The sequence below is a fragment of the Salvelinus namaycush genome, chromosome 11 (genome assembly GCF_016432855.1).
Source record: "Salvelinus namaycush isolate Seneca chromosome 11, SaNama_1.0, whole genome shotgun sequence".
Lineage (NCBI taxonomy): Eukaryota > Metazoa > Chordata > Actinopteri > Salmoniformes > Salmonidae > Salvelinus > Salvelinus namaycush.
The window spans coordinates 8,522,466-8,549,544 of record NC_052317.1 but is presented as its reverse complement, the minus strand read 5'-3'; the positions used below and the strand labels follow the sequence as shown (position 1 = coordinate 8,549,544).

The 27,079-nt window shown below is 42.1% G+C and overlaps 1 protein-coding gene across 1 annotated transcript in view; it reads left to right on the top strand.

Annotated features, from left to right (window-relative positions):
- Window positions 1–26,164, top strand: part of LOC120056262 (receptor-interacting serine/threonine-protein kinase 2-like) — a 28,981-nt gene extending 2,817 nt beyond the window's left edge. The window contains exons 3-11 of the mRNA XM_039004511.1: window positions 51–206; window positions 8,467–8,624; window positions 9,663–9,712; window positions 10,086–10,247; window positions 11,157–11,242; window positions 11,645–11,749; window positions 16,809–16,899; window positions 17,147–17,353; window positions 24,556–26,164. Of these exons, the coding sequence (XP_038860439.1) occupies window positions 51–206; window positions 8,467–8,624; window positions 9,663–9,712; window positions 10,086–10,247; window positions 11,157–11,242; window positions 11,645–11,749; window positions 16,809–16,899; window positions 17,147–17,353; window positions 24,556–24,992 (1,452 nt within the window). The 3' untranslated portion in view covers window positions 24,993–26,164. The remainder of the gene's footprint in view (window positions 1–50; window positions 207–8,466; window positions 8,625–9,662; window positions 9,713–10,085; window positions 10,248–11,156; window positions 11,243–11,644; window positions 11,750–16,808; window positions 16,900–17,146; window positions 17,354–24,555) is intronic.
- Window positions 26,165–27,079: the final 915 nt, after the last annotated feature.

The window sequence follows — 27,079 nt, the reverse complement described above, 5'->3', positions numbered from 1 at the left end:
CTTTTTTTCACATGTACTCTTTCCACTTCTCTCCTCCCACACTCTGTAAGAATAACCTTTACCCCCTGCTGGCCTGGTCGTTGAGGCTGCGTGTCCTGTACGAGATAGCTCTGGGGGTGAACTTCCTACACAACATGACCCCACCCCTCCTGCACCACGACCTCAAGACACAGAACATTCTGCTGGATGGAGAGTTTCATATCAAGGTTTGTGTGTGTGTGTGTGTCAACCTCAGACTCACATTATAAAGTCTTCTGAATCCCTGTTTGCAGAGGCAGTTTGTTACATTTTAAATTACATTTAGTATGACAGATGGTTTCAATTAGTGATGCACCGACATTACATTTTTGGCCGATACCGATATACAATATTTTCCTTGCCAAAAAAACTGATAACCGTTATTTTAAATTTTTGCAGCCTTTTAAGCATTCTAGTACAGTTAAATAGTTAACACACACACACATGGACACAGCGGTCTAAGGCACTGCATCTCAGTGCAAGAGGCGTCACTACAGTCCCTGGTTTGAATCCAGGCTGTATCACATCCGGCCGTGATTGGGAATCCCATAGGGCAGCGGACAATTGGCCCAGCGTCGTCCGGGTTTGGCCCCGGGTAGGCCGCCATTGTAAATTAGAATTTGTTCTTAACTTCTTATGGCTGGGGGCAGTATTGAGTAGCTTGGATGAATAAGGTGCTGATAAGAGAATTTTGTTCTCCAGGTTCATAACCCAATTTAAATATATTACTCAGTCTGCAAACCAGAATTTGTAACATCCTGGTCGAATGAAACAGACGGAGGCCCAGCTAAATAGTCAAAAAGGTTTATTCACGGAACGTTCTAAAATCAGGAATACAAAACAATTCATTTTATACTGACTTCTCACGCCCACACATTCACACAACCATACACACACACATACAGACACACACACACACACACACACACACACACACACACACACACACACACACACACATGCATACAAACAGACGCACACACATGTCCTGCTACCCAGCCGCCAGAGATTAGTGACCTTGTCCTTGAGACATACTCCCTTGTCCTTGAGACATACTCCCTGTTCTTTTCCCAAATCTCTAGTCAGGTCGGCACCAAGCTCAGACAGTCTGTGTTTACAATACCATGAAGACATATTGTCTTTACCCTAATTCTGACTAGGACTACACATTTATTGATTATGATGTTATACATTCTAATCACTTCCATACAATTATATGTTTCAGGGCGGAATATTCTAATCATTCAATTAACCGATAATTCTCACCTAACAGGTGCCCAGAGTAAACTGCCTGCTACTCAGTCCCAGTTGCTAATATATGCATATTATTAGTATATTTGGATAGAAAACACTCTGAAGTTTCTAAAACTGTTTCAATGATGTCTGTGAGTATAACAGAACTCATATGGCAGGCATAAACCTGAGAGAAAAATCCAACCAGGAAGTGGGAAATCTGAGGTTGGTCGATTTTCAACTCATTCCCTATTGAAGATCCAGTGGGATATTGGTCATGTTGCACTTCCTAAGGCTTCCACTAGATGTCAACCGTCTTTAGAAACTCGTTTGAGGCTTCTACTGTAAAGGAGGGCTCATAAGGGCTCTTTGAGTCAGTGGTCTGGCAGAGTGCCACAAACTCGTGACGCTCGTTCACGTGAGAGGTAGCTCCCGTTCCAATGCTTTTCTACATTATTGAAGATTTATGTTAAAAACATCCTAAAGATTGATTCTATACATCGTTTGACATGTTTCTACGGACTGTAACGGAACTTTTTGACATTTCATCTGCTCCTAGTGAACGCGCTTCGTGACTTTGGATTTGTTTACAAAACGCGCTAACAAAAGTAGCTATTTGGACATAAATGATGGACATTATCGAACAAAACAAACATTTATTGTGGAACTGGGATTCCTGGGAGTGCATTCTGATGAAGATCATCAAAGGTAAGTGAATATTTATAATGTTATTTCTGACTTCTGTTGACTTCACAATATGGCGGATATCTTTTTGGCTTGTTGGGTCTCTGAGCGCCGTACTCAGATTATTGCATGGTTTGCTTTTTCCGTAAAGCTTTTTTGAAATCTGACACAGCGGTTGCATTAAGGAGAAGTTTATCTAAAGTTCCATGTATAACACTTGTATTTTCATCAACATTTATAATGAGTATTTCTGTAAATTGATGTGGCTCTCTGCAAAATCACAGGATGTTTTTGGAACTACTGAACATAACGCGCCAATGTATACTGAGATTTTTTTTATATAAATATGAACTTTATCGAACAAAACATACATGTATTGTGTAACATGAAGTCCTATGAGTGTCATCTGATGAAGATCATCAAAGGTTAGTGATTAATTATATTTCTGATTTTTGTGACTCCACTCTTTGGCTGGAAAAATGGCTGTGTTTTTCTCTGACTTGGCTCTGACCAAACATAATTGTTTGTGAGGCTTTACAGCGAAAGCACATTTGAAATCGGACACTGTGGTGGGATTAACAACAAGATTACCTTTACAATGGTATATTATACTTGTATGTTTTGAGGAATTTTAATAATGAGATTCCTGTTGTTTGAATTTGGCGCCCTGCACTTCCACTGGCTGTTGTCATATCGATCCCGCTACCATAAACTGATTTGCCTAGTTAAATAAAGGTTACACACACACACACACACACACACACACACACACACACACACACACACACACACACACACACACACACCACACTGACCAGAAAGTTATTTTGTTGGTATTTACGTACAGTTGTAGTCGGAAGTTTACATACACTTAGGTTGGAGTCATTAAAACTAGTTTTTCAACCACTCCACAAATTTCTTGTTAACAAACTATAGTTTCGGCAAGTCGGTTAGGACATCTACTTTGTGCATGACGCAAGTAATTTTTCCAACAATTGTTTGCAAACAGATTATTTCACTTATAATTCACTGTATCACAATTCCAGTGGGTCAGAAGTTTACATACACTAAGTTGACTGTGCCTTTAACTTCTCTGGGATATGTGGGACGGTAGCGTCCCACTTGGCCAAAAGCCAGAAAAAATGTAGCGTGCCAAATTCAAATATATTACTATAAAAATCAATCTTTCATGAAATCACACATGAAAGACACCAAATTAAAGCTACACATGTTGTGAATCCAGCCAACATGTCTGATTTCAAAAAGGATTTACGGCTAAAGCACACCAAACGATTATGTTAGCTCAGTACATAGCCACAGAAAAACACAGCCATTTTCCTAGCCAAATATAGTAGTCACAAAAAGCAGAAATAAAGATAAAATTAATCACTAACCTTTGATGATCTTCATCAGATGACACTCATAGGACATCATGTTACACAATACATATCCACATCTCGGTTTACATTGGCGCCATGTTCAAAAATGCCTCCAAAATATTCTGAGAAATTTTAGAGAGCCACGTCAAATAACAGAAATACTCATCATAAACTTTGATGAAAGATACATGTTTTACATAGAATTAAAGATACACTTGTTCTTAATGCAACCGCTGTGTCAGATTTTTTTTTAAACTTTACGTAAAAAGCACACCATGCAATAATCTGAGACGGCCCTCAGATATAACAACATTTCTCCGCCATGTTGGAGTCAACAGAAATACGAAATTACATCATAAATATTCCCTTACCTTTGATCTTCATCAGAATGCACTCCCAGGAATCCTAGTTCCACAATAAATCGTTGTTTTGTTCGATAATGTCCATTTACTTATGTCTAAGTAGCTACTTTTGCTAGCATGTTTTGTGCACATGTCCAAACACTCGGACGAAAACTTCAAAAAGTTATATAACAGGTCAAATAAACTGGTCAAACTAAGTAGAGAATCAATCTTCAGGATGTTGTTATCATAACTATCCAATAACGTTCCAACCGGAGAATTCCTTTGTGTCTCTAGAAGTTATGGAAAGCAAGACGATATCGTTTGGAACGCGCGTGACCAGGAACTGGCATTCTGCCAGACCAATGCCAGACCAATGACTGAAACTCCTCCCATCCGGCCCCACATCACAGTAGACGCTTCATTCCACATTCTACAGACTGTTGACATCTAGTGGAATGCGTAGGAAGTGCAAACATCCATATCTTACAGGGAATTGAATAGGCGATGAGTTGAACATTGACCAGTCTTAGAATTCTCACTTCCTGTTTTGGATTTTTTCTCAGGTTTTTGCCTGCCATATGAGTTCTGTTATACTCACAGACATAATTCAAACAGTTTTAGAAACTTCAGAGTGTTTCATATCCAATAGTAATAATAATATGCATATATTAGCATCTGGGACAGAGTAGGAGGCAGTTCACTATGGGCACGCAATTCATCCAAAAGTGAAAATGCTGCCCCCTATCACAAAGAATTTAAACAGCTTGGAAAATTCCAGAAAATGTCATGGCTTTAGAAGCTTCTGATAGGCTAATTGACATAATTTGAGTCAATTGGAGGTGTACCTGTGGATGTATTTCAAGGCCTTCAAACTCAGCGTAACATCATGGGGAAAATCAAAAGAAATCAGCCAAGACCTTGTGAAGATGCTGGAGGAAACAGGTACAAAAGTATCTATATCCACAGTAAAACGAGTCCTATATCGACATAACCTCAGCAAGGAAGAAGCCACTGCTCCAAAACTGTCATAAAAAAGCCAGACTACGGTTTGCAATTGCACATGGGGACAAAGATCATACTTTTTGGAGAAATGTCCTCTGGTCTGATGAAACAAAAATAGAACTGTTTGGCCATGATGACCCTCGTTATGTTTGGAAGAAAAAGGGTGATGCTTGCAAGCCGAAGAACACCATCCCAACCATGAAGCACGGGGGTGGCAGCATTATGTTGTGGGGGTGCTTTGCTGCAGGAGGGACTGGGGAACTTCACAAAATAGATGGCATCATCAGGTAGGAAAATTATGTGGATATATTGAAGACACATCTCAAGACATCAGTCAGGAAGTTAAAGCTTGGTCGCAAATGGGTCTTCCAAATGGACAATGACCCCAAGCATACTTCCAAAGTTGTAGCAAAATGGCTTAAGGACAACAAAGTCAAGGTATTGGAGTGGCCATCACAAAGCCCTGACCGCAATCCTATAGAAAATTTGTGGGCCAAACTGAAAAAGCGTGTGCGAGCAAGGAGGCCTATAAACCTGACTCAGTTACACCAGCTCTGTCAGGAGGAATGGGCCAAAATTCACCCAACTTATTGTGGGAAGCTTGTGGGAGGCTAGCCGACACGTTTGACCCAAGTTAAACAATTTAAAGCCAATGCTCCCAAATGCTAATTGAGTGTGTGTAAACTTCTGACCCATTGGGAATGTGGTGAAAGAAATAAAACCTGAAATAAATAATTCTCTCTACTATTATTCTGACATTTCACATTCTTAAAATAGACTGGTGATCCTAACTGACCTAAGACAGGGAATTTTTACTCGGATTAAATGTCAGAAAGTTTGAAAAAGTGAGTTTAAATGTATTTGGCTAAGGTGTATGTAAATGTTCAACTGTATGTCCTCATTTACCAGTAAAACATAATCAAAACTTATTTCTTTCACTTACTTTCTGTGCTGTTTCATTTGTTCAGTCGTTTCATCCTCAACCAGGATTTCACTGATTTACATGATGAAGTTTCAGCTCTGTCTGTCCGTGGCCTCTCTTCCTCTGTGCGCACTATCACTTTGTACGTTTCCATCTTGTCCAGCTGTGTATGTAACATTTCACGTAAACCCTGTTTCTTGTCTGCATTGAAGTAGTGGTCCTTGAACATAGCATCGAGCATGGTGGCGACACAGTAAAGAGAATGCGACCGAATCGCTTGTTCACAGCCTGTGTCTGCAGTTTTGTTGAGCAGGCGTTTCAATGCCATGACAGAGGGTATCACGTCTGCTGCAGGTGCAGTAGATGAGCTTATTTCTCCAGTCAGTTGTTTGAATGGAGCTAGGAGTGTGTTCATGTTTCAAACATGTTCTCAAATGCCATTGAAATGGCAGCAGCGGTATGACAACCAGCACATTCATGAGCGTGCAATACGACTTACCTCAGTACGAAATCCTAGACGACCCACTGTGCTGTTCGATATCGCTGGTCCAAATGTCAGTCGTGAAGCTAATAGCAGTGACTCTATTACTGGGTAACTCTGGTAGAGCAACATCTGAATCGGTGCTCGACCAGTCGGTGAAAGCCAGTGGGGGTCAGGAGAGAGGGTTAGAATATGAATGAAACAGCACTCCATTATCCAAAGCATCCATCCTGCATCAACCAATTGGATCTTAATTTGTCTTTATTTTCATGCTAGTTGCCTAATGTGTCTTAACTTGGCCCAGATTTTAATTTGGTTGTGTACCAACTCCACTTTCCAATGTCACTGACAAATACCCTAGGCCAGTGGTCTCCAACAGGTCGATCGCTAGCTACCAGTAGCTTGCAGCCCCCTACGGTATGAGTAGCTTGCCAAACAATTCTGAAAGTTAATGTATTTTTCACATGTTCCACCAGAACTGTCATATTAATCTCACAAGTATCAGACACCTCAAGCTCCCGGGCTACTATTCAATCAAATTCACGTTGACATTGTTGCAGCCCTAGTTAGCCACAATTGGCTTAAAAGTCAAACGTAACACAATATCTGACCATTCATTTCTAGCAATATTGCCCTTGTACCATGCTGACCACACCGCATGTGTGCATTTACACATACATGTTATTCAATCATTGCACCCACACTGCTCGCGCGTGTCAACGACCGTCTGCGTAGCCAGGCGCTAAAATAGAACTTCTATTTGTGACACATGACGCGCTGCAAGTCCTGCCTCTTCCATCTCCTCATTGGTTTTTAGGAGCATACAGTATACCCACGTGCCATCTCCTCATTGGTTTTTAGGAGCATACAGTATACCCACGTGCCATCTCCTCATTGGTTTTTAGGACCATATACCCACGTGGGTGATTTTAAAGATGAACTGAGGTCCACACTCCAGACCAGTTGGTAGTGGTAATGCACCTTAAAGTTGGTTGCCAACCACCATATAAAGTCCAAAGAAGAAGAAGAAGCCTGAAGGAGGAGAGTTTATTAGAAACAAACTTTTACCCTTTTATCTGTGGATTAATTGTCAGAGTAGATATAAACTCTGTTTATATCCCAGGACAATTTAGCTAGCAACAGCAAGCTAGCTAGCTAAATTGCCATAAATGTTTAATGCTTTTCGACCTGTCCCCAAATGAATATCATTGGTTCAGAGTTTGTTTTGATATTTCAACCTGCGTGTCCTGATCGTGTCTGGTGTGGGTGGACAAAATCAACATGCGCGCGATCACGGACGCACGCGAGCGGTCTGGTCAGCATGTAAGTCTGTGTGGTGCGCGTGTTTTGTCTATTATTCACGTTGTGTAGCCAGTTAGCGATAATGATGATTGTCTTCTGGGTAGACAGAAAGACTTTCTCTCCTCAATGAAATGTTAAGTAGGTTTACCTGGCAGAATTATATCATGCTTATTTGTATCAATCAGGTGGGCTTTTGTTTGCAAACTCTGTCACGACATTACTCTCTCGCAAAATGCGCAATTAAAGGGGTATTACACTCAAATCAAAATGTGTTCGTTTTTCTTCCAGGCCTCTCAAATTGTCTTCTGATGTGATTTAAGCATTACATGGGCTCAGAATATTGAATTTCATTGTTTCTCAATAGACAATTGTAATTTTGAGAGGGAAAAGCGAAAAATACTAAGTAGCTCGCAACATGTCTTATTTTAAAAGTAGATCTCATGCTAGAAAAGGTTGGAGACCCCTAACGTAGACCTACATATTTGGTTAGTCTGATTGTCAGTGACTTTTTGGAAGTCCAGGGTTGTGTTCTGTAGGGAGAAAACATTGAGCGAAACGGGGAGGTACTACTTGGGCTACATGTCCAATAAGCACATTGATTTTCACTTTTCGCTGCAAAACAGTTTGTTTACGTGTGCCCTACTGAACACGACCCAGCTCTCCAACAGCTTGTTGTCTACACCCCAACCCGAGTACTCTTCTGCCACATCTGGTCTCTTGGCCCATCCACCCCTACAGGAGGGCAGCTCCTGCTCAGCCCCATCCAAGCTCTTCTCTGTCCTGGCATCCCAATGTTATAACCAGTTTCCACCCTGATGCTAGGACAGCCAGAGTCCCTGCCCATCTTCTGGAAACGTCTGAAACCCTTCAAAGAGTATCTTTAAATAAGACCTCTGTCTTATTCCCATAAGTTTACACTTGTCTTTTCCTATCAGTACTGACTTTGTTGACAACATCTTTATTGAGGAAACATGTACCTAGGGCTACGACTCTGATACGCGGTTGTCTCACCTAGCTATCTTAAGATGAATGCACTAACTGTAAGTCTCTGGGTAGGAGCATCTGCTAAATGACTCAAATGTAATGTACATGTCTGTCCAGATAGACATGCCAAAGTCTGCTAAGTGGCGCCAGCTGTCGATCAGTAAAGGCTCGGGATCCAAGCCACCTGAGATGGGGGGCACCATCATCTACATGCCCCCAGAGGAGTACGAACCCTCCAAGAGCCGCTCTGCCGTCGTCAAACACGACATCTACAGGTGAGCCTAAAGGCTAAACAGCCAACCAGAACCAGGTTTTGAGTTATAGCTATGTTGCCAGTTCTGTTTGTGCTTTACAGAGCATCGCTGGCATGACAATGAAAAACTGAGCACTAGGCTAAAGTACGAAGTGATATGACATCCGGGCTACCGAGGAAGAATATTAACATTTCTTCAGACCACTGTCTTAAAGGTGCCTTCATGATTCAATGTGTAATATAAAACCTAGATCCCAGATCTAGATCTACTCAATGATTTTTTTTTTTTTTTGCAGTAATAATGACTGACAATAACCAAAGCCTATGTGAGTGAAACACAATTTGAAATGTGGGTGAAATTTGAATAGAAAAGATGTTTCTCTGGAAGTTGAGCAGTCTTTCTGTGGTGATCCACCACTTTACAACACAACCACAACATTCTCAGCATATCTTTTTAAAGGGAGAGGAGCAGAAGTGTGTCAGCCAGCTAGGGATTTTTGACATAACATTTTAAGAGAAGTCTCTGTACTTCAAGGCACATCTATTACTTAGCCTACGGTAAATCTTCAAGGCACGTCTATTACGTAGCCTACGGTAAATCTTCAAGGCACGTCTATTACTTAGCCTACGGTAAATCTGACCACATTCCTCAAGGAGCAAACAGTGAGGTGCTTTGTGTTAAGCTCCAATTTCATCTCAGTAATTGACTATAGGGAGCATGCCCTTTCTAGATGAACACCCCCTTAAATGAATCCTTTGTTAGAGTGAACATGTCAAAAAGGAAATGTAGAGAACAGATATGACACTAGCCCTTCAACTTCCCCTAACCTCTGATTTACATTCACTGGGGCTTTTGGGACATGAACAGCCGTCATTATGACTGAGTCATTTTGTCACTGGAAAATGTGTTGGTGTAAGACTGAGGAAATTAAATTTGTGACTTCCTCCCTTTTAAGGGAAATGCCAACTCATCTGACATAATGGTTTTTTTTGTCCCCAGAGGCTGCTATAAGACTGTTTTTCGTGAGGTTCCTGTTTTTCTTTATGTTCCTGTTTTTAGTTACGCTATCATTATGTGGGAGGTGCTGTCCAGGAGGATACCATTTGAAGGTAATTCATTGTGTAGATGCTTTCTTTACTGTTCGAATGCATTGCATTTGCCAACATTAGTTCTGTATAAGAATCATGGATGTTAATGACCTCACTTTTGTGGAAGCATATACTGTAGCTTCATTCAAAATGAATTTTGTCAGCTTTATGCTTCCATACATATAGATTAGCCACATGACCTCACTGTGTTTGTGGTCAGTGACGTATACCAAACTCATGAGTTGACGGTTCTGGTCCTCTGCATGCTCGAAAAAAAGGAAAAACAAAGACCAAATATAGTTGGTGGCAGTGGTGGGATTTCCATCCTCAAGTGATATTAAATCTTCATTCGGAACTAAAACACTGAGTGAGAATTGGTATGTTTTCTGTACAGAGGTGACCAACCCCATGCAGGTCATGTTCAGCGTACTGCGTGGGATACGTCCCGACATAGGCCTGGACTACCTGCCAGGGGACATCCCCAGCAGGGAGACACTCATCAACCTCATGATCTGCGGCTGGACCGCCAACCCTGACGAACGGCCCTGCTTTCTCAGTAAGAGACATAATAATAATAATAATAATATATTTATTTTATATAGCGTTTTTCATTACAAGTAGAAACTCAGTCACATATCCCTGTGGCGCTAGGCTAGGCTATGCTAGTCAGCGTTTCTGATGAGAATGATCCCGGATCCGGGATGGGTGGTCCGTAGAGGTTAAATCAAATAAGGGAATTCTTGGGCAATAGTCTTCCACAACTTCAGATGCAGTTTGGAAAAGTAGTATCTTGAGGGGAGAGATCATTGATGGTGCAGCAGGGAGGTAGAGATCATCTGACAGACAGGCCCCAGAGGTCTTCATCGGGCACCTCGTCGTCTTCGACGTTCACAGCTCTTCCTTTGTAGTTAGGCTGGATCGTCCACCACAAGAAGTGTAGTACCCACCTGGGTGATGCTTCGGTGGCAGTAAGACCACCACACCTCGGCAGTAGTCCGGAGAAGCCCCCTATGAGGCGAGCCTCTCCATCCCCTCACACCCAGTCCACTTCCCTCCAGGAACCTGGGCAGGCCAACAAGCTGATGCTGCTGATCGGTGTTGCTGCATCGTTCAAATCATATTTTAGCTTGCAAGCGCTAACCTTTGACCTCAATTCATTTGTAAGAGCCATGACCTCCAACTCATTACCTTAACATAGGATGAAGTTGCCCCTAGACACAGATCTCAGATCAGTTTGGTGCTTTCCTTACCCAAATGGTTAGTTAAGGTTCTGTCTGATTCTGGATCTGCCACTGTCACCTTACCTTGTTACTTGGAGCTGAAACCTTCCTTGGTCAACATGTCTAACGCAATGTTTCAATGTATTATCAATGTATTATCAATGTATTATCTATGTAGGTGTTGCAAGTATACATTTGACCCTGAAAGCTACAGAGCCATAACCACCTCTCCCTGTCTTGTGCAGTGTGTGTGATAGAGCTGGAGCCAATGCTGAGGAGGTTTGATGAAATCGACATCCTGGAGGCCGTGCTGGAGGTCAAGAAGTCAAAGGTCAGTCAGTGCGAGACTGCACAGGACACAGGTCACTAGGAAAACAGTTTGGCAGTGCAAATACGTTTGCCAATATACATACAGAGTTCCAAGTCATTCAGTATGACTCAAGTAACACTGTATGTGTGTATTGCGAAAGGTTTTCGTTGCACAAAATTTGATGACATCAGACCTGACCAGGGTTTGCAGCGTCGTGATTCGTGATATGGCTTGAAATAGATGACTCGACAAATGACGAACAGAGAGACAAATGGATGACTTGACGTTTAGGTAGAAATAATCCGGCACCACTTTTACTTTATTCTTCAACATTAGAGGTGGAAGAAAATGCACACAGTGATTTGCATCTGTTTCTGGCATCATATCATATTCTCTCTCTTTCTCATCCCCCTCTCTCTCTAGCTGATGAGGAGGGCGGGCTGTTACTCTGCCACACCCGTGGCGGGTGAGAAGGGGAGGGAGGAGAAGTCTTTAAACATTCTGAAGGACAACCCCAGTCCCTGGCAAGTGAGTACATTGATCTTTAAAACGGCACCATTCACAGGGATAAAGTTCTGTCACTGCAATGGATTTCCGTCATATAGATTCTGGAGAGGTCGTTTTTGAGAACGGTGTAGATCAATAAAAATCTCTTGGAGGGGGGGGGGGGCTGGTTTGGTTTGGAGATGACACAGCTTAATGCAGACAGAATACAAATGTATTCTCAAATATTCGATTTTCTCAGTTATGAAGTGTGCACAGAACTGACATGCATGAGTGTTGCTGAAACTCCAATGTTCAGGTGAAGGGAATTAAATAGTTTATAATGTACTTCACAGCAGCGCTCAACTCAGACAGCTGTATGTAGCGTACTCTAGCTGCTGGATAAGTAATTCAAAGCCTCTACTTTATCACTCAGGATATATCTTTCCAGTGCTACTATTTTTGCCATGTAACATTGTTAAAAGAACATCAGACAACACCATAGTAGAATAGTTTACCTAGTCGGCTTGAGGTTGTGCGTTTTATGCGAGATAATTATTCCTCTCGAGGCGCGTTCAAGTTGTGAGAGCCATAGGAGGGAAACGTATTCTGAAAGCAGTCAATGCACTACAAAGCACCCCCACACCACCTCCTCCATGCTTCACGGTGGGAAACACACATGCATAGATCATCCGTTCACCTACTCTGCGTCTCACAAAGACACGACGATTGGAACCAAAAAAATTGCAAATTTGGACTCATCAGAGCAAAGGGCAGATTTCCACCGGTCTAATGTCCATTGCTTGTGTTTCTTGGCCCAAGCTTCTTATTGGTGTCCTTTAGTAGTGGTTTCTTTGCAGCAGTTTGACCATGAAGGCCTGATTTCAAGCAGTCTCCTCTGAACAGTTGATGTTGAGATGAGAGTTACTTGAACTCTGAGGTGCCGTTAACTCTACTGAACTTATCCTCTGCAGCAGAGGTAACTCTATGTCATGGCCGTTGTAAGGAGGAGACCAAGGCGCAGCGTGGTAAGCGTACATTCTTCTTTATTATAAGAACGAACACTGAACAAACGAACAAAATAACAAAACGAACCTAATATGAATATGAAGCTAATATGAGTAGTGCAGACAGGCAACTAAACATAGAACAAGATCCCACAACAGAAAGTGGGAAACAGGGCTGCCTAAATATGATCCCCAATCAGAGACAACGATAAACAGCTGTCTCTGATTGGGAACCATATCAGGCCAACATAAAAATACAAAACCCCTAGACCTACAACAACCCTAGACATACAAAACCCTAGACATACAAAACCCTAGACATATAACACTAGAGTACCCACCCTAGTCTCATACCCTGACCTAACCAAAATATATAGACAACAGAGATATCTAAGGTCAGGGCGTGACACTCTAGGTCTTCCTTTCCTGTGGCGGTCCTCATGAGAGCCAGTTTCATCATAGCGCTTGATGGTTTTTGCGACTGCACTTGAAGAGACTTTCAAAGTTCTCGAAATTTTCCGAATGGACTTACCTTCATGTCTTAAAGTAATGATGGACTGTCGTGTCTCTTTGCTTATTTGAGCTTTTCTTGCCATAATATGGACTTAGCCCTATTTGGTAAAAGACCATCTTCTGTATACCCCCATACCTTGTCACAACACAACTGATTGGCTCTAATGCATTAAGAAGGAAAGAAATTCCACAAATTAACTTTTAACAAGGCACACCTGTTAATTGAAATGCATTCCAGGTGACTACCTCATGGAAGCTGGTTGAGAGAATGCCAAGAGTGTGCAAAGCTGTCATGAAGGCAAAGGGTGGCTACTTTGAAGAATCTCAAATATAAAATATATTTTGATTTGTTTAACACTTTTTTGGTTACTACATGATTCCATATGTGTTACAATGTAGAAAATAGTAAAAATAAAGAAAAAACCTGGAATGAGTAGCTTTTGACGGGTACTTTGTATATTATACTGAACAAAAATATTAAAAGCAACAATTTAAACGATTTTACAGAGTTTACATTTTATATTAGGAAATCAGTCAATTGAATTAAATTCATATGGCCCTAATCTATGAATTTCACATGGCTGGGCAGGGGTGTTGGTTCCGTGTGGCTCAGTTGGTAGAGCATGGCACTTGCAACAACAGGGTTGTGGGTTTGATTCCCACACGGGACCAGTATGAAAATGTAGGCACTCGCTACTGTACATCGCTCTGGATATGGGCATCTTGTAAATGACAAAAATAAAAAAATATGTAATTGAAGCCATGAGTGGTCCTTGGAGGGCATGAGTGGCCTTTTATTGTCCCTAGCACAATGTGCACCTGTGTAATGATCATGGCGTTTAATCAGCTTCTTGATTTGCCACACCTATCAGGTGGATGGATTATCTTGGCAAAGGAGAAATGCTCACTAATAGGGATGTAAAATACTTTTCTGCACAAAATTTGAGAGAAAGAAGCTAATTTTAGCAAATGTATACAAATATAAAATCTGAAATACCTTATTTACATAAGTATTCAGACCCTTTGCTATGAGACTCGAAATTGAGTTCAGGTGCATCTTGTGGTAAATTCAATTGATTGAACATGATTTGGAAAGACACACACCTGTCTATATGAGGTCCCACAGTTGACAGTGCATGTCAGAGCAAAAGCCAAGGCATGAGATCAAAGGAATTGTCTGTAGAGCTCAGAGAGAGGGTTGTGTCGAGGCACAGATCTGGTGAAGGGTTCCAAAAAATGTCTTCAGCATTGAAGGTTCCCAAGAACACAGTGGCCTCCATCATTCTAAAAAGGAAGAAGTTTGGAACCACCAAGACTCTTCCTAGAGCTGGCCACCCGGCCAAACTGAGCAATCACGGGAGCAGGGCCTTGGTCAGGGAGGTGACCAAGAACCCGATGGTCACTCTGACAGAGCTCCAGAGTTCCTCTGTGGAGATGGGAGAACCTTCCAGAAAGACAACCATCTCTGCAGATCCCACCAATCAGGCATTTATGGTAGAGTGGCCAGACGGAAGCCACTCTTCAGTAAAAGGCACATGACTGCCCGCTTGGTGTTTGCCAAAAGGCACCTAAAGACTCTCAGACCAAGATTCTCTGGTCTGATGAAACCAAGCGTCACGCCTGGAGGAAACATGGCATCATCCCTAAAGCATGGTGGTGACAGCATCATGCTGTGATGATGTTTTTCAGTGGCAGGGACTGGGAGACTAGTCAGGATAGAGGGAAAGATGAAATTAGCAAAGTACAGAGAGATCCTTGATGAAAACCTGCTCAGCGCCTCAGACTGGGGTGAAGGTTCACCTTCCAACAGTACCACAACCCTAAGCACAGAGCCAAGACAACGCTGGAGTTTCTTTGGGACATGTCTCTGAATGTCCTTGAGTGGGCCAGCCAGAGCCCGGACTTGAACCCGATCGAACATCTGGAGAGACCTGAAAATAGCTGTGCAGCAACGCTCCACATCCAACCTGACAGAGCTTGAGAGGATCTGCAGAGAAGAATGGGAGAAACTCCCCAAATACAGGTGTGCCAAGGTTGTAGTGTCATACCCAAGAAGAGTCGAGGCTGTAATCGCTGCCAACGGTGCTTCAACAAAGTACTGAGTAAAGCGTCTGAATACTTATGTAAATGTGATATTTCCATTTTTAATACATTTGCACACAAAAAACAATTTCATCCATTTTAGAATAAGGCTGTAATGTAACAAAATGTACTAAATGGCACTAAATCAAACTTTCAATGCACTTCAAATTAAGTTTGATTTGATTTATTCATATTCTTCAACTTCATTTTTTTGATGGAAATGTGAATCCAACATATTAATAACTTGCAGATAAAATGTGAAATCAACCAACATCCTTCATATACAAGACAATATCAAAAGATAAAAGTGTATTATAAATATAATGCATTTGGCATCCTATTTATAAGGCTAATAGTAACTACTTCTAAACTTCCAAAGATCCAGTCAACCATGGATGAATGACAGTATACCTAGCTACTCGATAAAATGATGGTGTCCTTTGTTGGACAAATCCGATGTCAATGTAGCCTACATAAACCCAAACTCACTCTGAATTTATATACAGCTTGTGTAAGAAAAGTGTGTTGCTTTCAACTAGTCAATGTTATTTAGGTAGAATACGCAAATGAATATGGAAGCTGATCAATGTCAGAATGTGTTGACATGATAACTAAAACTGAAACATACACAGCTTGTTTGTTACCAAAGCTAAGCAGGTTTTTATAGAGGTAGGCATCTGGATGGTACACTCCTGGATGGTAGACCAATTCTAACTTAAGTGCATTACCCCTCATAACAGTAGGAGTTACTGTTCAGGCAGGAATCGTTGGACTGTGCCTTCTCCTTATATTTCAATATACGTCTTTATTTAGGTTGATGGCATGACGTTGAAACAATGACATTGATTTAAACATTCCATTGCACTATCAACATTGAAACAAGGCCAAATAGCATGTGTCTAAATCAAATCTTAAATTCAACATAATTTCAACCAATAATACAAGCATTTCGAACACCTGCTCTTTCCATGACATAGATTGACAAGGTGAATCCAGGTGAAACCTATGATTCCTTATTGATGTCACTTGTTAAATCCACTTCAATCAGTGTAGATGAAGGGGCGGAGACAGGATAAAATAATAATTTTTAAGCCTTGAGACAATTCAGAAATGGATTGTGTATGTGTGCCATTCAGAGGGTGAATAGGCAAGACAAAATATTTAAGTGCCTTTGAACGGGACATGGTAGTAGGTGCCAGACTCACCGGTTTGAGTGTGTCAAGAACTACAACGCTGCTGGTTTTTCACGCTCAACAGTTTCCCGTGTGTATCAAGAATGGTCCACTATCAAAAGGACATCCAGACAACTTGACACAACTGTGAGCATTTGAGTCAACTTGGGCCAGCATCCCTATGGAATGCTTTCAACACCTTGTAGAGTCAATGCCAAAACAAATTGAGGCTGTTCTGAGGTCAAAAGAGGGAACAACTCAATATTAGGAAGGTGTAGTAGATTGGAGTGGTAACCAGATTTTCATACCGTCCTTCTCCCACTGCCATAGGGAAGCTCTGGCTCTGAGTCTTGCTCCTCCCAGGACACAGACATCTTCCGACCGAGCTCCCTCACTAGCACCAATGCCCCACCTTTTAAAGGTAAGCCTACCTCCTTTCCTGTACTGTGATTGACAGCTGCAAATGACTGCTGAAGAGTTTCCTGAGTACTAGTCTGTTGCTGCGTTGTATACTCTTCTCTTTTGAAAAGACTTTGAATAGATACATCTTTCCTCAAGTTAATGAGGAGAATATCCTCCTCTTCTTCCCTGGAGGAGCCTCCTCTGATTGACGCCCATCTCTCCTCGTCTCCCATTCCCCCCCAACCCCTCCTTCTCATCCCTCCTAGAAGTATTCCCCACGTCGTTCATGTCCCACAACCTGGAGCCCCTCAGAAAGCAGACCCTAGAGGACAACAACCTCAACGACTACCCCCAGAGTGCCAGGCCCCTGAATAACCTCAATATTCCCCTCAAACCAGGCCTGCCTGAGACGGAGTGTGTGACGCACCTGGACAACCTCACCCTGAAGTCACAGCCATACCAACCACAGCTAGGTAATAGAAGTTCACAACCAAATTACAACATGACTAACATTACACCCTCCTAGTCTCACTACCTACAGTGCCTTCAGAAAGTATTCATATCCCTTGAGTTATTCACCGTTTTGTTGTGTTACAGCCTGAGTCCAAAGTGGATTAAATAGATTTAATCCACAATACCCCATAATGACAACGTGAAAACAACATGTCTTTCAACATTTTTGCAAATTTATTGAAACTAAAATACTGATATTTCGCTAACATAAGTATTCACACCCCTGAGTCAATACTTTGTAGAAAATCTTAATCAAAGATTTACCTTTTTTTTGTTGCATACACATTTTGTAGATGTTATTGCGGGTGTAGCGAAATGCTTGTGTTTCTAGCTCCAACAGTACAGTAATATCTAACAATTCAGAACAACACACACAAATCTAAAAGTAGAAGACTGGAATTAAGAAATACACTGAACAAAAATATAAACGCAACATGTAAAGTGTTGGTCCCATGTTTCATGAGCTGAAATAAAGAATCTACGCACAAAAAGCTTATTTCTTTCAAATGTTGTGCACATATTTGTTTATATCCCTATTAGTGAGCATTTCCATCCACTTGACAGGTGTGACATATCAAGAAGCTGATTAAATCGCATGATCATTACACAGGTGCACCTTGTGCTGGGGACAATAAAATTACACTTTAATTTGTGTAGTTTCGTCACACAACACATCCGACCATCACCCCTGGTGAGACAAATCTGTGAATCGTCAGTGAAGAGCTCTTCTTGTCAGTACTGTCTGGTCCAGCAACTGTGGGTTTGTGCCCATAGGCGAGGTTGTTGCCGGTGATGTCTGGTGAGGACCTGCCTTACAACAGGCCTACAAGCCCTCAGTCCAGCCTCTCTCAGCCTATTGCGGACAGTCTGAGCACTGCTGGAGGGATTGGGCGTCCTGGTGTAACTCGGGCAGTTGTTGTTGCCATCCTGTACCTGTCCCGCAGGTGTGACGTTCGGCCGTACTGATCCTGTGCAGATGTTGTTAGACGTGGTCTGCCACTGCGAGGACGATCAGCTGTCCATCTTGTCTCCCTGTAGCACTGTCTTAGGCGTCTCACAGTACGGACATTGCAATTTATTGCCCTGGCCACATCTGCAGTCCTCATTCCTCCTTGCAGCATGCCTAAAGCACGTTCACGCAGATGAGCAGTGACCCTGGGCATCTTTCTTTTGGTGTTTTTCAGAGTCAGTAGAAAGGCCTCTTTAGTGTCTTAAGTTTTCATAACTGTGACCTTAATTGCCTACCGTCTGTAAGCTGTTAGTGTCTTAAAGACCGTTCCACAGGTGCATGTTCATTAATTGTTTATGGTTTATTGAACAAGCATGAGAAACAGTGTTTCTACCCTTTACAATGAAGATCTGTGAAGTTATTTGTATTTTTACAAATTATCTTTGAAAGACAGGGTCCTGAAAAAGGGGCTGTTTCTTTTTTTGCTGAATTTATGTACAGTGCATTCAGAAATTATTCAGACCCCTTCAGTTTTTCCACGTTTTGTTACGTTACAGCCTTATTCTAAAATGTATTAAATCAATCTGCACACGATACCCCAAAATGACAAAGCAAAAAAAAGAGTAATTTTTGTAAATGTATTAAAAATAAATAACTGAAATATCACATTTACATAAGTATTCTGACCCTTTAATCAGTACTTTGTTAAAACACCTTTGGCAGCGATTACAGCCTCAAATCATCTGATGCTACAAGCTTGATACACCTGTATTTGGGGAGTTTCTCCCATTTCTTCTATGCAGATCCTCTCAAGCTCTGTCAGGTTGGATGGGGAGTGTCACTGCAAAGCTATTTCCAGGTCACTCCAGGTATGTTAGATCGGGTTCAAGTCCGGGCTCTGGACCGCTCAAGAACATTGAGACTTGTCCAGAAGCCACTCCTGCATTGACTTGGCTATGTGCTTAGGGTTGTGGTCCTGTTGGAAGGTGAACCTTCAACCCAGTCTGAGGTCCTGAGCGCTCTGGGAAAGGTTTTCATCAAGGATTTCTCTGTACTTTGCTCCGTTCAGCTTTCGCTCGATCCTGACTAGTCTCCAAGTCCCTACCGTGACCATTGGGTTCTTGGTCACCTCCCTGACCAAGGCCCTTTTCCCCAGATTTCTCAGTTTGGCCGACCAACCAGATCTAGGAAGACTCTTGGTGGTTCCAAACTTCTTCCATTTCAGAATGATGGAAGCCACTGAGTTCTTGGGGACCTTAAATGCTGCACACATTTTTTGGTATCCTTCCCCAGATCTGTGCCTTGACACAATCCTGTCTCTGAGCTTTAAAGACAATTTCTTCAACCTCATGGCTCAATTTTTGCTCTTACAGGCAATGTCAAATGTGGGACCTTTTTATATAGACAGGTGTGTGCCTTTCCAAATCATGTCCAATCAATTGAATTTACCACAGTTGTACTCCAATCAAGTTGTAGAAACATCTCAAGAATGATCAATGGAAACAGGATCCACCTGAGCTCAATTTTGAGTCTCATCGCAAAGGATCTGAATACTTATGTAAATCAGGTATTTCTGTACATTATACATTTGCAAAAAAAATATGTTTTTTTGCTTTGTCATTATGGGGTATTGTGTGTAGATTGAGGGGGGGAAAATATGTAATCAATTTTAGAATACTTTCCGAATGCACTTGTATGTATGCATGTATGTACAGTTGAAGTCGGAAGTTTACATACACTTAGGTTGGAGTCATTAAAACTTGTTTTCCAACCACTCCACAAATTTCTTGTTAACAAACTATAGTTTTGGCAAGTCGTTCAGGACATCTACTTTGTGCATGACACAAGTAATTTTTCCAACAATTGTTTACAGACAGATTATTTCACTTATAATTCACTGTACCACAATTCCAGTTGGTCAGAAGTTTACATACACTAAGTTGACTGTGCCTTTAAAAAGCTTGGAAAATTCCAGAAAATTATGTCATGGCTTTAGAAGCTTCTAATAGGCTAATTGACATAATTTTAGTCAATTGGAGGTGTACCTGTGGATGTATTTCAAGGCCTACCTTCAAACTCAGTGCCTCTTCGCTTGACATCATGGGGAAATCAGCCAAGACCTCAGAAAAATAATTGTAGACCACCACATGTTTGGTTCATGCTTGAGAGCAATTTACAAACGCCTGAAGTTACCACATTCATCTGTACAAACAATCGTACGCAAGTATAAACACCATTGGACCACGCAGCCATCATACCGCTCAGAAAGGAGACGCGTTCTGTCTCCTAGAGATGGACATACTTTGGTGCGAAAGGTGCAAATCAATCCCAGAACAACAGCAAAGGACCTTGTGAAGATGCTGGAGGAAACCGGTACAAAAGTATCTATATCCACAGTAAAACAAGTCCTATATCGACATAACCTGAAAGGCCGCTCAGCCAGGAAGAAGCCACTGCTCCAAAACCCGCCATAAAATAGCCAGACTACGGTTTGCAACTGCACATGGGGGCAAAGATCGTACTTTTTGGAGTAATGTCCTCTGGTCTGATGAAACAAAAATAGAACTGTTTGGCCATGATGACCATCGTTCTGTTTGGAAGAAAAAGGGTGAGGCTTGCAAGCCGAAGAACACCATCCCAACCGTGAAGCAAGAGGTGGCAGCATCATGTTGTGGGGGTGCTTTGCTGCAGGAGGGACTGGTGCACTTCACAAAATAGATGGCATCATGAGACAGGAAAATGATGTGCATATATTGAAGCAACATCTCAATACATCAGTCAGGAAGTTAAAGCTTGGTCGCAAATGGGTCTTTCAAATGGACAATGACCCCAAGCATACTTCCAAAGTTGTGGCAAAATGGCTTAAGGACAACAAAGTCAAGGTATTGGAGTGGCCATCACAAAGCCCTGACCTCGGTCCTATAGAAAATGTGTGGGCAGAACTGAAAAAGCGTGTGCGAGCAAGGAGGCCTACAAACCTGACTCAGTTACACCAGCTCTGTCAGGAGGAATGGGCCAAAATTCACCGAACTTATTGTGGGAAGCTCATGGAAGGCTACCTGAAACGTTTGACCCAAGTTAAACAATTTAAAGGCAATGCTACCAAATACTAATTGAGTGTATGTATGTAAACTTCTGACCCACTGGGAATGTGATGAAAGAAATAAAAGCTGAAATAAATAATTCTCTACTATTATTCTGACATTTCACTTTAAAATAAAGTGGTGATCCTAACTGACCTAAGACAGGAAATGTTTAGGATTTAATCCTAGTAAATTTAATTTACTAGGATTAAATGTCAGGAATTGTGAAAAATTTAGTTTAAATGTATTTGGCTAAGGTGTATGTAAACTTCCGACTTCAACATGTGTGTATGTGAATGATATATATAAAACATTTAAATATGAGTAAATAATGGAATATCACATTTACTTAAGTCAACTTTCCAATTTGCATTGACTAGAATACAGTATATACATGTGAAATTAGTAAAACAGTATGTAAACAGTATTAAAGTAACCAGTGTACCATTATTAAAGTGGCCAGTGATTCCATGTCTATATACATAGAGCAGCAGCCTCTAAGGTGCAGGGTTGAGTAACCGGGTGATAGACGGCCAGTGACAGTGACTAAGTTCAGGACAGGGAACTGGGTAGAGGCTGGCAAGTGATGGCTATTTAACAGTCTGATGGCCTTGAGATAGAAGCTGTTTATCAGTCTCTCTGTCCCAGCTTTGATGCACTTGTATTGACCTCGCCTTCTGGATGGTAGCGGGGTGAACAGGCCATGGCTCGGGTGGTTGATGTCCTTGATGATCTTTTTGGCCTTCCTGTGACATTGGCCTTCCTGTGCTGTAGATGTCCTGGAGGGCAGGCAGTGTGCCCCCGGTGATTCGTTGGGCAGACTGCACCACCCTCTGGTGAGCCCTGCAGTTGCGGGTGGTGAAGTTGCTGTATCAGGCGGTGATACAGCCCAACAGGATGCTCTCAATGATGCAGCTGTAAAGGTTTGTGAGGATCTTAGAGGCCAAGCCACATTTTTCTCTGCCTCCTGAGATTGAAGAGGCGCTATTCCGCCTTTTCACCACATTCTGTTTGGGTGGACCATTTCAGATTGTCAGTGATGTGTACGCAGAGGAACTTGAAGCTTTTCACCTTCTCTACTGCGGCCCCGTCGATGTGGATAGGGGCGTGCTCCCTCTGCTGTCTCCTGAAGTCCATGATCAGTTCCTTCATTTTGTTGACGTTGAGGGAGAGGTTATTTTCTTTGCTCAGCCGCCAGGGCCCTCACCCTCTCCCTGTAGGCTGTCTTGTCATTGTTGGTAATCAGGCCTACTACTGTTGTGTCGTCTGCAAACTTGATGATTGAGTTGGAGGCCTGTGTGGTCATGCAGTCATGGGTGAACAGAGAGTACAGGAGGGGGCTGAGCACGCACCCTTGTGGGGCCCGTGTGTTGAGAATCAGCGAAGTGGAGGTGTTGTTTCCTACCTTCACCACCTAGGGGTGGCCCGTCAGGAAGTCCAGGACCCAGTTGCACAGGGTGGGATTTAGCACCTTTGGCAGCGATTACAGCTGTGAGTTTTTCTGGGTAAGTCTCTAAGAGCTTTCCACACCTGGATTGTGCAACATTTACCTATTATTCTTCAAGCTCTGATAAATTGGTTGTTGATCATTGCCAAACAACCATTTTCAGTTCTTGCCGTAGATTTAATTCAAACCTGTAACTCGGCCACTCAGGAACATTCACTGTCTACTTGGTAATCAACGACAGTGTAGATTTGGCCTTGTGTTTTAGGTTATTGTCCTGATGTAAGGTGAATTAATCTTCCAGTGTCTGGTGGAAAGCAGACTGAACCAGGTTTTCCTCTAGGATTTTGCCTGTGTTTTGCCTGTGTTTTTCATTTATTTTTGTTATCCTGAAAAAAATCCCCAGTCCTTAACGATTACAAGGATACCCATAACATGATGCAGCCATCACTGTGCTTGATGTATATGGAGAGTGGTATATGGAGAGTGGTAAATGTATATGGAGAGTGGTAAATGTATATGGAGAGTGGTACTCAGTAATGTGTTGTATTGGATTTGCCCCAAACATAGCACTTTAAATTCAGGACAAAAATAAAATTGGTTTGCCACATTTTTTGCATTATTACATTAGTGCCTTGTTGCAAACAGGATGCATGTTTTGGAATATTTGTATTCTGTACAGGCTTCCTTTTCACTCTGTCAATTAAGTTAGAATTGTGAAGTAAATACAATGTTGCTGATCCATTCTCCAATCACAGCCATTAAACTGTAACTGACTTCAAATCACCATTGGCTTCATGGTGAAATCACTGAGCGATTTCCTTCCTCTCTGGCAACTGAGTTAGGAAGGACGCCTGAATCTTTGTAGAGACTCGGTGTATTGATACACCATCCAAAGTGTAATTAATAACTTCACCATGATCAAAGGGATATTCAGTGTCTGCTTTGTTATTTTTTTACCCCTCTACCAATAGGTGCCCTACTTTGAGAGGCACTGGAAAACTTTCCTGGTCTTTGTGGTTGAATCTGTGCTTGAAATTCACTACTCAACTGAGGGACCTTACAGATAATTGTGTGTGAGGTACAGAGATTGGGTAGTCATTCAAGTCATGTTAATAACTATTACTGAACACGAGTGAGTCCATGCAACTTATTATGTGATTTGTTAAGCACATTAGGCTGCCGAGTGGCACAGCGGTTTAAGGCACTGCATCTCAGTGCTAGATGCGTCACTACAGACCCTGGTTCGATCCATGGTTAGATCCCGGGCTGTATTCCAACCGGCTGTGATCGGGAGTTCCATAGGGCGGCGCACAATTGGCCCAACGTTGTGCGGGTTAGGAGAGGGTTTGGTCAGGTTAGGCTGTCATTGTAAAATAAGAATTTGTTCTTAACTGACTTGCCTAGTAAAATAAAGGTTACATTTTTAAAAAGCTAATGTTTACTCCAGAACGTATTTATGCATGCCATAACAAAGGGATTGAATACTTATTGACTCAAGAAATTTAAGCATTTCATTTATTTTGTAAAAATGTAAAACGAAATTCCAATTTGACATTATGGGGTATTGTGTGTAGATCTGTGACACAATATCTAAGTTGTCGAATAAGTCTTGGTGTGAATACTTTCTTTAGGCACTGTATATTACCTCTCATATAATACCTACTTTGCCCCCACCTTCCCCAGGTTTCATCCTGCCATCGAACCCCCTCGGCCCCAGGCTGGGCCCCATGGCCTGCTGGATCACGGCACGGCGCGAGGAAATTGTCTCCAAGATGACGGAGGCCTGCCTGAACCAGAGCCTGGACGCCCTGCTTGCGTGCTCGCTCCTGATGCGTGAGGACTACGAGCTGGTGGTGAACCGGGCCACGCACACTGCCAAGGTCCGCCAGCTCCTTGACACCTGCCACCGCCACAGCGAGGACTTCTGCTGCGTGGTGGTCCGCAAACTCAAGGACAACAAGCAACTGGGCCTGCAGCCATACGCCCCAGAGCTCAGCTCCCTTGTGGCCACGCCAAACACCAGCGCACCCCCACTCTCGGTCTCCTACAACAACCCAAGGAATTACCAGGACAGAACTAGTCCAGAGAAGACCAGAGACCAGGAAGACTATAAACTGTAAAAGACTTAGCTCATTGAGCTACTGTAGGTGGTGGAAAAATACCCTACTGTCTTTTAGTCCTGGGTCATTTTCATTGGGTAACAAATGGAAGAAAAACTAACTTAAATGGGAATGGACACCCTGAATGTTTTCCTTTGCACAATCTTTTTGAAACTTTTTGCTACAGTGTGCCCTAATGAATATGACCCTGGGTTTTGACTGTGAACTTTGACCTTAGTGGGGGATGGTAAAGCCCAGCTGTGTCTCACATTGCTCATGATGGTACCTACTTTCCTGCCCACTCATACAGAGCAATACTGTATGTTGCTACTGTTCATCAAACTGTTGAGCAAAAAACGACCTTTTGAAAAACAAAACCATATCATCTTCACAAAAATTCCCGTTCTCTAAAAAGCAGAGGATGGGTTGGGATTAACAATCAAAATCCCTTAGTATTTAATCCAGGCTTTGAATAATTTATATTATGGATTGTATGTCTTTTGTCTGGTAAATCATTTGGTTCTCTCAAAACATTCCCTTTGTTCTGAGTGATTGGGGTACAGGCCCTGAGTTTGAGTTCTGCTTCTATGCATCTTTCTGTTCTTTCCCCTCTGCAGTTTTATCCAGAGAAATATATCCAGACAGACTGTGACATCATACTCACCTACAGTATGGCTCTGCTTTTACTCTTATTTTGAGTGGACAGTTTAGACTCATCTGTAGCTCTCCAGGTCCGATAAGATACTCGACTGGAGTTCTGCCGTGTTGAGGTTACTGTAGTCTCACAACTGGATCAACCCCCATTCCCTTTTGTTTGTCAAAAGAATTGCACTTATATCATTGTATTTTGGGTATTTCTTTACCACTGCCTTTCCAAGCCATTTTTTTATTTCTCATAGACTGTGCACTTTCTGTTCATAGGAGCTTTAGTTGACATAGGATGGGCCAAAGCTGTTGAGGCCTTATCATTTATATAATATGTACATCCCCATACCATTTATTTAGAATGTAGTCAGTGGATTAATCCTTGACCTTTTGTCTTGACACGTTTACATATGGGGACAGACGAATGACACTGAAGGAAGAAAATAAGATAAGGTAATTAATGTAGATCAGAATTTACCAGGCAATTTACACGTAACTGCCAAAATAAAGGAAACACTTTAGTAAATGAGGGATACAAAGTATATTGAAAGCAGGTGCTTCCGCACAGGTGTGGTTCCTGAGTTAATTAAGCAATTGACATCCCATCATGCTTAGGGAAATGTAAAAAAAAAAAAATGTGCAGTTGTCCATTATTTTTGGCTACCATGGCTAGAAGATGGCTCAGTGACTTTGAAGGGACTACTCCATAGCACAGTGACTTTTAAAGAGGGGTCTCAAAGGAGCATAGGGGTTTTAAAGTGTGTGTGTTTTGAATATTTATGGTAGATTCTGGAGTGGCGCCTGAGACAGTGTTTTCCACCATCAACAACGCACCCTATTATGGAATTTCTCATGGAAGAATGGTGTCGCATCCCTCCAATAGAGTTCCAGACGCTTGTAGAATCTATGCCAAGGTGCATTGGAGCTGATCTGGCAGCTCGTGGTGGCCCACTGCCCTATTAAGACACTTTATGTTGGTGTTTCCTTTATTTTGGTAGATCTATCTGTATCTATTTTGGTACTCTCCTTGGCTCTGATGGTCTATATTATGGGCTGTTTTTGTATACATGTTTTTTCTATAATGGAGTTCATGGCCCATAGCTTGTTACAGTGTCTGTTTGCGATACATGTTTTGGTACCAACGAGTGAATGGCTAGAGCAAGCTTGCCAATTGCTATGCAAAATATAAACTCAGCAAAAAAAGAAATGTCCCTTTTTCAGGACCCTGTCTTTCAAATATAATTCATAAGGGCAATAAATTGCAATGTGTGTACTGTGAGAGGCCTAAGACAGCGCTACAGGGAGACAGGATGGACAGCTGATCGTCCTTGCAGTGGCAGAGCACGTGTTACAACACCTGCACAGGATCGGTACACCCGAACATCACACCTGCGGGACAGGTACAAGATGGCAACAACATCTGCCCGAGTTACACCAGGAACGCACAATCCCTCCATCAGTGC